The following is a 12862-nucleotide window of genomic DNA, read 5'->3' as shown; positions in this document are numbered from 1 at the left end:
ACATAAACATTTCTTCCTGAAAGTTTAAAAAATTTAAAAAAAAGGAAATTACATAATTAATTTAAACAATTGTGTCTATAATTTTGTAAATCGTTGAAACAATAGATAGCGATTGTCATTAATAATACATGTACTTGGTGCCGCCTCCTTTTTAGTAAGATATATGTGATCAATGATAAATCTTTACGTAGACGATTTAAAGATATACTGGTTGATAAGTAGAGCACAGAATATCTAAAAAAATTTTTATTTTGTATTTACATTATTTATTAATATATAATAATATAATTACATTGGGAAAAAGTATTGTTGCATTAATTGAAATTTTAATAGATTCAATTATCAAAGTTTAAATCAAATACTTATAGTTAAATCTATCAAATGTTCTAATCGAAATAGCTAAAAATTCAATTACAATATTTAATTATAAAATTCTGATTGATATGATCAGAATGCATTTTGTGTATATTTCTTGTTGGTAGCCAACATTTTGTTGATAATCAGAACATTTTTCTGTAAATTTAGCTTAATTATATCCCTATGAGATAGAAGAATAAAAATAATAAACATTAAGACCTCTAAATATCAACATTTTTATTTTCCGTTTCTAATAAGATTTCTAATAAAGATTTAAAAAAAAACAGTGGAACTATTGTTTGTGGTTACTTATTAACATGATATTTGTCATTGACAAGATATTAATAGTATTTTATCAGTATATTTATAAATCTGAGATATGCAAAAAGAGTTGTATTTGTTAGGATGGAAAGGAAAAAGGGGATTTTTAGATTAGAGTTTTTGAGGATCATAATTAGCTTTAGGCTCAAATTTTATAAATGCAATAAATTCTGTATGTTAATACCGTTAATTTATTTCCAGTGCTTATTACTGAGTAGAGACGGCGAGTACTTGATGACTGGAGGTGACAAGGGTATCGTTGAAGTTTGGCGAACTTTTAATCTTGCCCTACTTTATGCATTTCCCGCATGTGAAAGCAGCGTGCGATCCCTTGCACTAGCTCATGATCAAAAGTAAGTGAAATCCACATAAAAAATATTTTTTTCTTATTGTTAGTCTTTAACAATGAAATAATGTTTGCACATAATTTCAGGAATCCACTTTAAAATTATATTCTTTTAATCGAATCATAAATATATTCTGTTTTTTACAGGTTTCTTCTAGCTGGTCTGGCAAACGGGTCCATTGTGATATTCCACATCGACTTTAACAGATGGCATCACGAGTTCCAGCAGCGTTACTGAAATTACGACTTCTTCTTTGCCTAAGAAGGCAGGGCGCATCCTATAAAACAAACTCTTGCGCTTAACTTTCCAAATACAACTTCGAATTTACATGTATTTTCTCGAACAAACGATGCTTCGTTTGTTCAATTTTCCATGGATCACTCACGAGTGTACCGAATGTACGGGGGAACCATAGTATTTGCGCGACATTTGTACGGGCCAGCTTCTCGTCAGACTATCTTTAGATTTGCCGCAATTTATGATATATAAAGTATATTCAATCAATCGTTTTCGAATTAGGTGCAACGAGCGGCAATGAAATAAATGTGGTGCACTGCGAATTTTAACGTTCAGCAATAAACTCGCTTACATGGCTGCGTGCAGTGCTTCCGTGAGAGAGGAGGTCGAGCGGAGCGTGGTACAGAGGGCGAGGTGCAATCAGAGTTCCGGCCGTTTATCCCGCGTTATTGCGAGTGGACATCAAACCATGTCGCATGCTTGTAAAAGCGCGAAAATTATATTACGTGCCGCTCGAAAACGCTAGTCAATTAACGAAGACTCGGATTTATCTATGTTCGCGAGTGTTCACGCGATTTCTTCTCACGCGGCGCGGAGAAAAAGGTATGCTATAACGGGAAAAGATGATGAGCCCCGAAGAAAGAAACCGTGTCAACGAGACGGCGGAGCTGAATACATATGTTATTTTTATGCCTGGAACTGCACGTGGATTTGGCCCACGACACTCTAGCGTTAAATGTCCAATTGTAAATACGGAATATGTAATTCTTCACGTTATACATATATACATACACACGTGCATACACGCGCGCTTTATTCCCTATATTAGAGGGGCCAAGGAAGTGAAAGGCGTGCATTATCGCGAGAGGTTTGCATTCTATTCTTCTCAGACGTATTAATGTCGCTCACGTCGAACCTTTTGGCTAAGCACCTTGTACGTTCAGTTCGGACTACACGCACGCGAACGCACTGCGTAAATCATTGATACCGCGATAGCACTGGTAAATGCTGCGCGGTAGACATCACATCGCTAATCATTCTCCCGACCGCGGTATCAATCTCCTACCCCTCATTCCTCGCCGCCGCCGCCGCAACACTTTCTACACCCTGATGTTCGCGTCCTTCGAAAGAGATCCTAATTTTTATCAAAGCCGTCCAGCTTAACTTTTTGCGAGGATATTTCTTGGTATTTTCGCACGCGACGTATATTAATCAGCAAAGCAAGTTATTTAGGCTAAAGTAACATCCCGAATTCATCCTTAACATTCCGCGAGTTGTCAAGGATCGCGTTTAAGTATGAATGTGTCGTCGGTGATCCTTAGAATGATTCGAGTGAGTAGGATATATGAGAGATGAAAGAAAGAGAAAGAGAAAAAGAGAGTGAGAAAGCGTGAAATTGTGAGAGTGAGAGAATGAAGAAAAAAAGACGTACACTTTAACAGCCAACAACGATGGGGAAGAAGATGCTTGATCACGTATAGGCGGTAGAATTACTAGCTTGATTTTCGTTTGTATCGTATTGCCATCGTAGAACATATGATCGATAGTCTTGTAGTTACTACAGTACTATTGTCATTTTGAGCCTTGTGCATTTCACGAGCTAGTCTTAGACACAGATGCCGCATAAGTATAGCCTTCAGTTGTTTGTACGTATTCCGGATATAGTATATTGTCCGTCACCTTGATTTTAATCATGTGTAACGAGTAATTACTTAATATATCTAAGAAGACAGAAGGATGGGGAAACTGTTTTGTTGTCGTTGCTTCGTAGCCGTATGACAATGATAGATGTATTTTCGCTGTCGCCAAGATAGTTGTCGCAAAATCTTTGTATATGAAAGAATGAAGAAGGATGCAGAGATGAGAGAATACAGAAAGAAAGCAGAAAAACATAAATATAAATCATTTGAAATGAATCACAAATTTTAGTTGACCGTCGCGATTTAAGAGGACGCTGTGATTTTATAATGCATTATATGTAATTACAATTCGCTTTTGCATTTATCATTTGCTTTGCTTAAAACAAAATACATGATGTCTTCAATTTTAGCAAATGATGTCATCAATTTGGTTAAAAAGTAATCCGGAAGAAACTCCGGAATATTAACGCGAGAGTAGTTATCAAAGTCTTTTTAAAACGCACATATAATTCTTAATAATTTTAATAAATTTTGACATTTTAAACAATTTTATTGATTAATATTGTTTGATTCTTGGTACAATGGCAAGGATAGATTTCCCTGTACCTCAATATGTGTTCTAGTCAAGAATTACCGTCGAATCGCTGTCATGAATCACGATCTGCGATCCTCAACAATTAGGTGTCGATACATTTAAAAGATATGCCGTACCGTTTACGTGTAGTTGTATAAAGTAAATGCATAATGCCGTCGTTCTAGCAATCACTTTGACCTTGCAAGATCACGATAGCGCTACGGTCGTAATATCGATTCTTGCTGTGCACCGAACGATCAGACGGGCAACCCTCGCGAATTGATCATCGGTAATCGTACAATTTTTAAATGTATAGGAGAATGTTACGTGTGCAACGTGTTAATAATGGTGTATTGCCACTCATTATGGGCGTGCTTCTGCATGATCGTTCGTGTCGTTTTGTTCGCGCGGAAAAATGAAAGCATGAATGGCAGAGAAAGGATGAAGAAGAGTGTGGGATGATACGGGTGAAATGCCGAAGGGTTGAGGGTTGTGTCTGAGTGCTTTCAACAATATTGCTAATTTTTTTACGTATGGAAACGAATTTTTGTGTCACGCGTGTAAATGTTTACGTGTGTACTCGATGTATAGGTGCACTATCGACATTATTTTCGCTATGATAAGAGAGAAATATGGGAAAGAGAAAACGAAAAAAAGAAACGCATGACATTCCATCTGCATTTCCTGCTTTTAGCCGATTTACACACACACACACACACACACACACACGCACGCGCGCACACACACACACACACACACACACACACACACAAAACTGCATTTGTCACCTAGCTATCTAGCTTGATTGGGCTGAAGAACAAAGATAATTGGCAAATCGCTTCTTGTTCATAAAAATCATCAAGTTAAAAAGGAATATAATTGAATTGCGAAATAATGAGGATGATTTTGATGCGTGGTAGCACAACGTGGTATTCAACACGTATTTTCGCAATTATTTAGTAGGCGCGAAGGCAGCGTAATGGATGAGAATGCATCGAGATGACAAGAGGTCACATAAGAGAGATAAGTTTTTATATTTGTTTATAGATGTGTGAGAATGTGCTGCACTCTTTAAGCAAATTGTTAGTGAATTCCCTCCATATTGCTAATATACATAAAGGAAGTTAACTCAGATCGATTTCTGTCCGTACTTGAACATTCAGTACATAAAAAAAAATATTGCTACTATTTTAAATAACGCTAAGTACAACGCTACAAGAGTTTGCCTATATTATTATTACGATTACGATTTATTATCGTCATTATTATTAATATTATTATTATTATACGATTATGGCTACATTAACATACTTAATATTGACGGCTACCTATATAGGAGCATAGATTTGTATATTCGTCGGATAAGGCCCTTAATGTTTGCGTGTTAAGTGATAATTTTAATTATCGACATTACGATTATGAGGAGAAGAACATAATAAGAACTGTGTAAAGTTTTATCCGGTTCATCCGCTCCGCGAGCTGCCCGTAGAGAAGTACTTACATCTATAGACTAATTGACGCGTCTGTTTATAAGAGTAATCACGGGCGGGAACAGAAAAGGAACAACAAAACGCTGCAAAACACGCGGCTATAACACTCAAGCGCTTACTTATTAGGCTCACATTTATCTACTTAAAAACCTGGTTTAAGTCTCTCAAAGTTATACTTAAGAGCGACGCGGGATAGAGAATCAATGTAAAACTTGTGCGAGAAAGCTCAATGGAATGTGAATTGACGTCTTGAGTCTAACGAGAGAGCTTCATAGTTGATCGAAAGCTTTCGACGTGTATGATCGGTTTTTTTTTTACATCTACATACGAAAGTCAATATACACGTAGCCGTAAAGTTGGAGCAGTCTCGATCGCGCAGATTTAAGGGAGCTCGTCGAGTAACGTTTGCACCAATGTTTTATAAGCACTGACTCGTTTTTTTTCTACCTCGATCTGACACGACCCGATCTTCGTGCGATCATAGTAAGGCTCTTCCAATTTACGGATCATTGTTAATCGCGCGATTACATCTCGTCAGGATCGAGCCTCCCACCGACTGCGGGTGTCTTCGGTGAAGATGACATCTTCGTCACTTCATGAATTGAAGCAATTGAAGACATTGCGCGCGCAAACACATGAGAAAAAAAGAATAAATACGACTAAACGATTGTGTTCCGCGAACAAAATACAGTTAGTGGCCTAATTGTTTTGCCGGCAGTGTTAAAGCGCGTCCGTGAGCGGTTCGACGCTCGATCGGTGGATGTAGGATGACCGGGTGCATCATCAAAAGAGTCTCTCGATACTTGTCTCGTATTGATTTTCGACGAAGCCAAACCGTAATCACGGGCATCTCGTCGTTGACAGGAGATAAGCGGTACAGATTAATTCCCGCCACTTTTAAGGAATACTACTAGGTAGAAAGGTACTTAAGTCGTTGCTACATACCAGTATATATAAGCTCTATCGCTTATTTTATACTTAGAAGTATTGTAATGTTCGATTAGAAGGTAACATAATGGGAAAGTTGTATCTTAGCATAAGGTAGAATAATCTGTAAAGATAAGTAGTCAAATAAATGAAAAGTACATTTGATGTTGCAGACGATCTTTTTTCTTTATAGCTTGAACTTGGATTAACAACAAGATTTGACATTTTATTTTAAGCGATACACTATAAAAAAATATGGGAACGAATTTAAAATTATAATCCTCTGCCGGTAACATGAGGTCTTTTATAAGAAGACATCATTTTAATTGAATGAATTCTAATAGATAAATTTAAATTTGTAAAAAATAAATAAAACACAATCCAACTTCTGTGATGATAGAAACTCATTGGTAGCTTTAATAAATATATCAGAATTTTTCTACATTTTTATAATCCGGAACAATAAAAAATCTGCTTTGTTTCTCGAAGATTGCTGGCTGACGGAAGAAATAAAATTTTATATTGCCAACAGAGGATTAAATATAATTCTTGTCATATTATATTGATATAAACACGATAAAAATAATGATATCAATACCGCATTGTGTTAAATCCACATATATATTTTTCAGAGAGTAGAAAAGATATACTGCAATTGTGCAAATGAAACATAACAGTTTTTCTTGTTACCGATTTATTTATGTTATTCACGATCATAACAGGGAGCACTGAATGTACTCAAATATACAATATATAGATATGTATGTACTCGTTAGAAAAGTATACACATCGTCCATATCGATATTATTGTTATTTGTCTATAAATTAATTATGTACGATCGCTTTCATAATTAGAGTAGAGTATTAAACAAAGTACTCATCCTTTTCGAGAGTTACAATACATACTAACACAATTTTTAATGTACATTCATTTGCATAATATAATTTATCTTGTTTATATATTCATAAATATACACACACAAGATTTATATATTCATATTTTATAATCCAGTACGCAGTCCATTTACATCTCAAAAAGCCGTTTTATCATTCATGAATTAATGATTCAGTATTCGAGGTAGAAAAAGGAACGTTTAAATTTTTTACTGATACACACTGTAATAAAAAAAACTGAAAGCTTACTTTAGCATTTTCGAGCGCATCCTGATTTAAATAACTTTATAACAACGCTAATGGAGAGATCACATTTTATCGTGTTTTGATGTAAATACAAGTTCTTCGAATTCGTTTAAATACTACTCTCAGTATGGAGCGACTCTATCTCCCATTTATTACATGAAGTATTACATGAAGTATTGAGAAAGCTCAGTCCTGTGGTAGAATGTCCCACTTGTACGAAAAATCGAGTTTTTTTTTCTATGGGCATTGCTGGAACAATGAAATAGATGGAAAACTCTCGAGAATTTAGAAAGATGTTTCTTACAATTTACAGACGAAAAAAAGGCATACAGTCGAAATATATTGACTTGAAATAGAGGGATACTCTAAGATTATTACAGCATACTAATTCTGAAGTTTCTATATCAAGCATGTGATATTAAAACATACTATTATTAATCACACTACTTTTGTTACATAATTATTTTGTTGGCACATTTTCCGCTAATCAATATGTCACTGTATTATATCACCTCAATTTTGATATTACATTCGATTATTTATGATTTGCGTAATATAACTCTATACTATGTGTAGCTTACGTATATTTTTGTAGCGTAATTACCACTTATTCACACAACTGACAGGGGCTTAAGAAATTTGAAATCACAGGAATAATTTGAATTTTAACAAAAATAAGAAGATGTAAATGCAATTAAAAATACATTTTGTCATTGCATTTTTATTTTATAAAATATTTGATATGAGAATACCCAATTTATCATATATTTTCCAGAAACGCCCATATTTCTTTAGTACTCAAATTCTTTCCATGCATTCTGTGTAAACGTTATCAGATATATATTCTTAGAAATATATCAATAAAGTAAAATTTACACAGACTTGTTAAAGACATTCGCAAGTTTGGCCAACGCAACATAAAAAAATCAGACAGTCTCATTGAAAACACGTTTACATTAAAAATCTCATATTTTCACAATATTACAATCATATTTTTAAATGCATGGCATGCACATAAATAATATATCCGTAATTTATTAAATAATAACAGAACTGCTTGCTCTTCTTTTTTATTACTATATAATTAACTTACACGATGTGTATCATTTATTTATTATCAAGTTCACAATTGAGTAGACGCGTTAGTTGCAAACGTACATATTTGTACGAAGCAGCTACTGATATACGCGGTCGTTGGACCACGTGTGTACTTGTATGTATATATGTGTCAGTATGCATATGTGTTTTCAGATACATTATCACAAATAGTGCTCGTTTGTATCGAGTCTTCTTTATGTTTAAACATATATCACGTTAATAGAACATTTGCGCAGAAGTGATAGCGAGCGTGAAATAATAAACGACGTATAGATTCAACTCTATTTGTACTACCTTAAACATCTATCGTATTCAATGATATATACTCTGCCCCTAATATAATCCGTCTCTAAAGCTATCTGCATTCGTCCGTTTCATCTTTATCGAGGATAAGGCCTTAAACTCCTCACAATTCTCACTTATTTTCATCTTCTATAAAAACTTACTTTAGCTGATCTCACGCATTAATCTAAAACATTTAAACTACCGTCATGCTCAACATCACGTGTGATAAGAGAGGATACTACGGGGATATTGTAAATACAACAATAACTTGCGTTTGAAATAATGCGGGACCAGCCCGTACAATCGCGAGCAGCAGCTCGAAAGATAAAGCAACGTAAATTTATCTCGTTTCCGTCACGATCGCCATCGAATCGCCGGAATTGAGCAACATATGTTTCGCGAGTGAGTGGTTTTTTTCGTTACGCCGGATCGTTTATTATTTCATGCCTGCTGCACGAGATAAGATTGCAAAGCACAGAGTTCGCCTTCCGGCCTTCCTTTGAGACGGAAGTTGTACTTAAGTCAGTCAAGCGATGTGCATTAAATGACGACAGAAGGAGACGATATCCAAGCCGACGTCCGACAATATTTGCGAGCTCTTGCAGTATTTACTTTCTGTCTTTTGTCTTCATCTGCGAGTTTTATCAGAAGCATCAACAAAATTATTAAAATTTTTATTTTATCATATAAGAATTTAGATTTCTAATGAACTACTATTGGATTATCTCTTTAGAGGATGAAAGTCTATTTTAAAAATTTTACAATTTTTTCTTGAGTAAATTTATTATAATTCATTATTTGATTGTGCTCTTTGCCTCAAAATATGACACTATTTCAACAATATAGCGGTTTTCTTGTAATGGTTAATCACAATTCGCGCAGGAATTAAACCCACCTGTTAACCCTGTTTAAGCAGCTTAGGCTTACTGGAAGTGATTCCGAATCCACGGCTGGAATATGACCAGCTACAGTTTCCATTAATGGATACCATTGTGCTACTGGTTTTCTTGGAGTATCTAGCATTTCTAACCAGTGATCACGGCCTATTCCAATAAAGCTCGATCCAATCGCGGTACAGCCCATCAACTCATTCGATCCGATTCTAGTGTGCATAAAATATTTAATTTTCCATTCTTTTATTTTAATAAAACAATTTTTCAAAATGTGTCGAAAATTTGTTTTTACCTGTCGTAATCAATTACTTTCACTATAAGACTGACATCCTCGATGTTATCTGAGGGAACATCAAAAACGAGTGCCTCATTGTAAATGGGATAAAGAGTATTCTTCTTTACCGTTGTCTTTTTCTTCTTTATTCTTTTGCCTTGACATAGCAGATAGACTTTCACATAAGGATCTAATGAGGAAATGAACCATATTCAGTCGATTACAGCTATAATAATATAATAATATAATAAAGATAATAATAATACAAATAATTATGACAATAATAGTAATAATATTATATTCTTAGAAGATATTTTCATTCATTCTCGGTCTGCAATCTGTCTTTTTTGCGAATAAGCGAAATTTTGCTTTTAATTTTCATTTTTTCCAAAATGAAGGAGAATCCAGTTCACACTCTAAAAATATTTTGTTAAAAGATATTTTGTAATGTAATAGAGATGTTAAAAAATAACTCTAAATTTTTTTATATTTTTTTAAAAGTCTAAAACAGTAAAACAATAAAATAGTAAAAAAAACTTGGCTTGATAGATGGAGTAAAAATATAATTGCAGAGATGAAGAATTAATAATACATAATAATAATAAAAATATTTGATCCATTCTATACAGACCTGATTTACCCGTTATATCCATTCCTTTTAAATTTCTGGCTTTGACGACAGTTAATGTCAAACGACCAGCGGTTGGTAGATAGCACAATGACAACATCAATTCTCCCAGATCGACTTTCTCCTACGTATAATATTGAAAAGTTAAAATTACACTCGAAGTAACCATAATTAATTGTCTATTTCATGCAAATTAAATTACCTGCAAAGCACAGAGAATGTCCATTGTATATTCGATTTCTTGCTCAAGGTCAGTACAATCTAAGAGCCCTTTAAGAACTACTTGTCCAATGAGATCGTGACGTGAAAATCGATCGAAGTCATACACTGAGAATTGTAAGTAACGTTCCCTCAATTCTTCATAGGATACACTAATAAAATATATTAAATATCAAATACTGCGTTTTAATTTTTTTGCGTAATTATAAAATTTAAGATATATATGTATGTATGTATGTACACACACGCATACACACACACACACACACACGACATGCATACGCACACGCACACACGCACGCACGCACGCACGCACGCACGCACGCACGCACGCACGCACGCACGCACGCACGCACGCACGCACACACACACACCCACACACAGAGAGAGAGAGAGAGAGAGAGAGAGAGAGAGAGAGAGAGAGAGAGAGAGAGAGAATTGAATACTAAAAAAAAGTTTTTCAAGATAAATTATTGTATATAATAAATTTATTTTACCTAAAGATAAACGTTTCATTGAATATTGGATTCAAATTCTTTCGATGTACTTTTGTTTGAAACTTCTTCTTCCTATCCGGTAACAGATACACCTTCACATACGGATCACTACTACCCGTTACATCTTTTATTGGCAATTCGCGAGCTTCTAGAACCTAATATTAAAGAATCAGATGTCATTGAACTTGAGATAAGATTTTATGATACGAGATAACAATAAAAATAATATTATTTTTTTAAGAGAGAGATTGAATAATATTAGTAACATTAAATGTTATTTTTTACTTTAATGTTATTAAACATTACTTTGTATGTATTTATATTAGTAGACAAATAAAAAAAGAATAATTATAGTTGAACTAGAATAATAGTTGAACTATTGTACAATCATATTACATAAATGAAACCTTTCTCTTTTATAAAAACCTTTCTCTCTAAATAACAGTTTTGAAATATTGACACATTTTTATAACAATTTACATATAGTGCAATGCAACAAATGAACAAAGATCAGTAATGGCATCATATTTTAATTCTATTATCTATGAAGCGTTGTCATGGTTGAAATGATTTTACTGTGTATAATTGATCTTGACTTCATCACATACAGTAATAGCTTAATGTAGCTGATATTACCTAATCTATACGTTATCACGACTAATTTTAGCATAGTAGAGAATATATCCATCATAAATGTAATATTGTGATATTACATTGCTATTCAATATCCTACATGCTGAATATTATCCAGGTAGATACATATTCAATTTATACAAACGAGGTTTACATATGAACTCATTAATTTATACGCAGATCATGTTATTTATTAGCTTGGGAAAATTTTTTGTTTCATTTATACAATTATGAATTTATTTTGTATAATATTTTATTCAAATATTTGTCTATGAATTTTTCTATCTGTCATGCTATACATTTTTAATAAATTCGTATTATTGTATAATTTATGATATTTTAATACAACTAAAATTTGTGACAAAAAATATTACGTGTTACTTACTTTGACAACGAGACCTTCGATTTCTTTGTCATAGCGTAGAGCAAAATGTAATTTTCCGGCGTATTCCATTTCTGTTGTACTGGAGCTTTCCGCGCTCTCTTGTCTCACAAGTTCCTTTTTATACAACTCCGGCTACACAGGGTTCACATCAATATTATATTTCATAAATAAAATAAAAATTTATAATTTCAATTATTTATGAATAGTATCAATTAACATAAAATAGGATACTGGAAGTAAATCAGAAAATCGGAATAAACGGAACTCTATACGTTACATTACTGATAAGCTGATGTTTTTTCAAAGAGAATCGAATAATATTGTGTCGCTGCTTACATTCCAACAGCTATCATAATAAAGATTTGTATCGAAATAACACCTAAATACCTTGATAAGGCCAAGACTGGAGTCGCTGCGATTTTCGAAACTGCAAATACTAAATTTAATGTTAGGCAGATCAAGTCGATGCGATAATTGACGTTGAAAACTTTGATGTCTCATTGGCACGATGGGTAAAGTGGTTTGACGCAATACCTGAAAAAATGTCAATGTTAAAGCAGTTGCAGAATTTTACGGAACGTCTTACTAATTTGAATTTGTTAATAATACCTTCTTATTATCCTTCTGCTCTTGAACGTATTCATGAGTAATTGGTTCCGATTGAAGGTCCGGAAGAGAATGGCTGATGCGAATTGCATTTTGTTGAATCTGATCGGTCTCTGTGTCCTCAACATTCTCATGTCGAGTTATGTTCATTATCCATCGCCAAGTGGAAGAGCATTGGAAACTCACCGCTGCCAGGAGAACAATACCAACCAGGGCTACTCCTGCCGCTATTAGAAGCTGATAGGGAAAGTTTTCGCTCCATTCTTCTGGAAAAGCGTTCATTATTGCGTTCGTAAGATAAGGTACAGATA

General features: G+C 34.0%; 2 protein-coding genes across 4 annotated transcripts in view; one reads left to right on the top strand and one right to left on the bottom strand.

The window, feature by feature from the left end:
• The window catches only part of LOC108686359 (neurobeachin), a 215386-nt gene extending 212175 nt beyond the window's left edge, over nt 1-3211 (top strand). For 2 of the 3 annotated variants that reach the window (XM_018191626.1, XM_018191625.1), the window contains exons 44-45: nt 880-1031; nt 1172-3211. In XM_018191626.1, the coding sequence (XP_018047115.1) occupies nt 880-1031; nt 1172-1262 (243 nt within the window). In that variant the 3' untranslated portion in view covers nt 1263-3211. The remainder of the gene's footprint in view (nt 1-879; nt 1032-1171) is intronic. The other variant, XM_018191627.1, reaches the window with a different exon arrangement.
• Nucleotides 3212-8815: 5604 nt separating this feature from the next.
• The window catches only part of LOC108686353 (synaptotagmin-10-like), a 29577-nt gene continuing 25530 nt past the window's right edge, over nt 8816-12862 (bottom strand). The window contains exons 2-10 of the mRNA XM_018191618.1: nt 12555-12817; nt 12333-12479; nt 11946-12077; nt 10928-11082; nt 10414-10582; nt 10215-10335; nt 9602-9773; nt 9312-9518; nt 8816-9048 (exon numbers count right to left, since the gene is read on the bottom strand). Of these exons, the coding sequence (XP_018047107.1) occupies nt 9045-9048; nt 9312-9518; nt 9602-9773; nt 10215-10335; nt 10414-10582; nt 10928-11082; nt 11946-12077; nt 12333-12479; nt 12555-12817 (1370 nt within the window). The 3' untranslated portion in view covers nt 8816-9044. The remainder of the gene's footprint in view (nt 9049-9311; nt 9519-9601; nt 9774-10214; nt 10336-10413; nt 10583-10927; nt 11083-11945; nt 12078-12332; nt 12480-12554; nt 12818-12862) is intronic.

Source organism: Atta colombica, unplaced genomic scaffold, assembly GCF_001594045.1.
Source record: "Atta colombica isolate Treedump-2 unplaced genomic scaffold, Acol1.0 scaffold176, whole genome shotgun sequence".
Lineage (NCBI taxonomy): Eukaryota > Metazoa > Arthropoda > Insecta > Hymenoptera > Formicidae > Atta > Atta colombica.
Note: the sequence above shows the minus strand (reverse complement) of the source record. Positions and strands in the feature narration are given on the sequence as shown.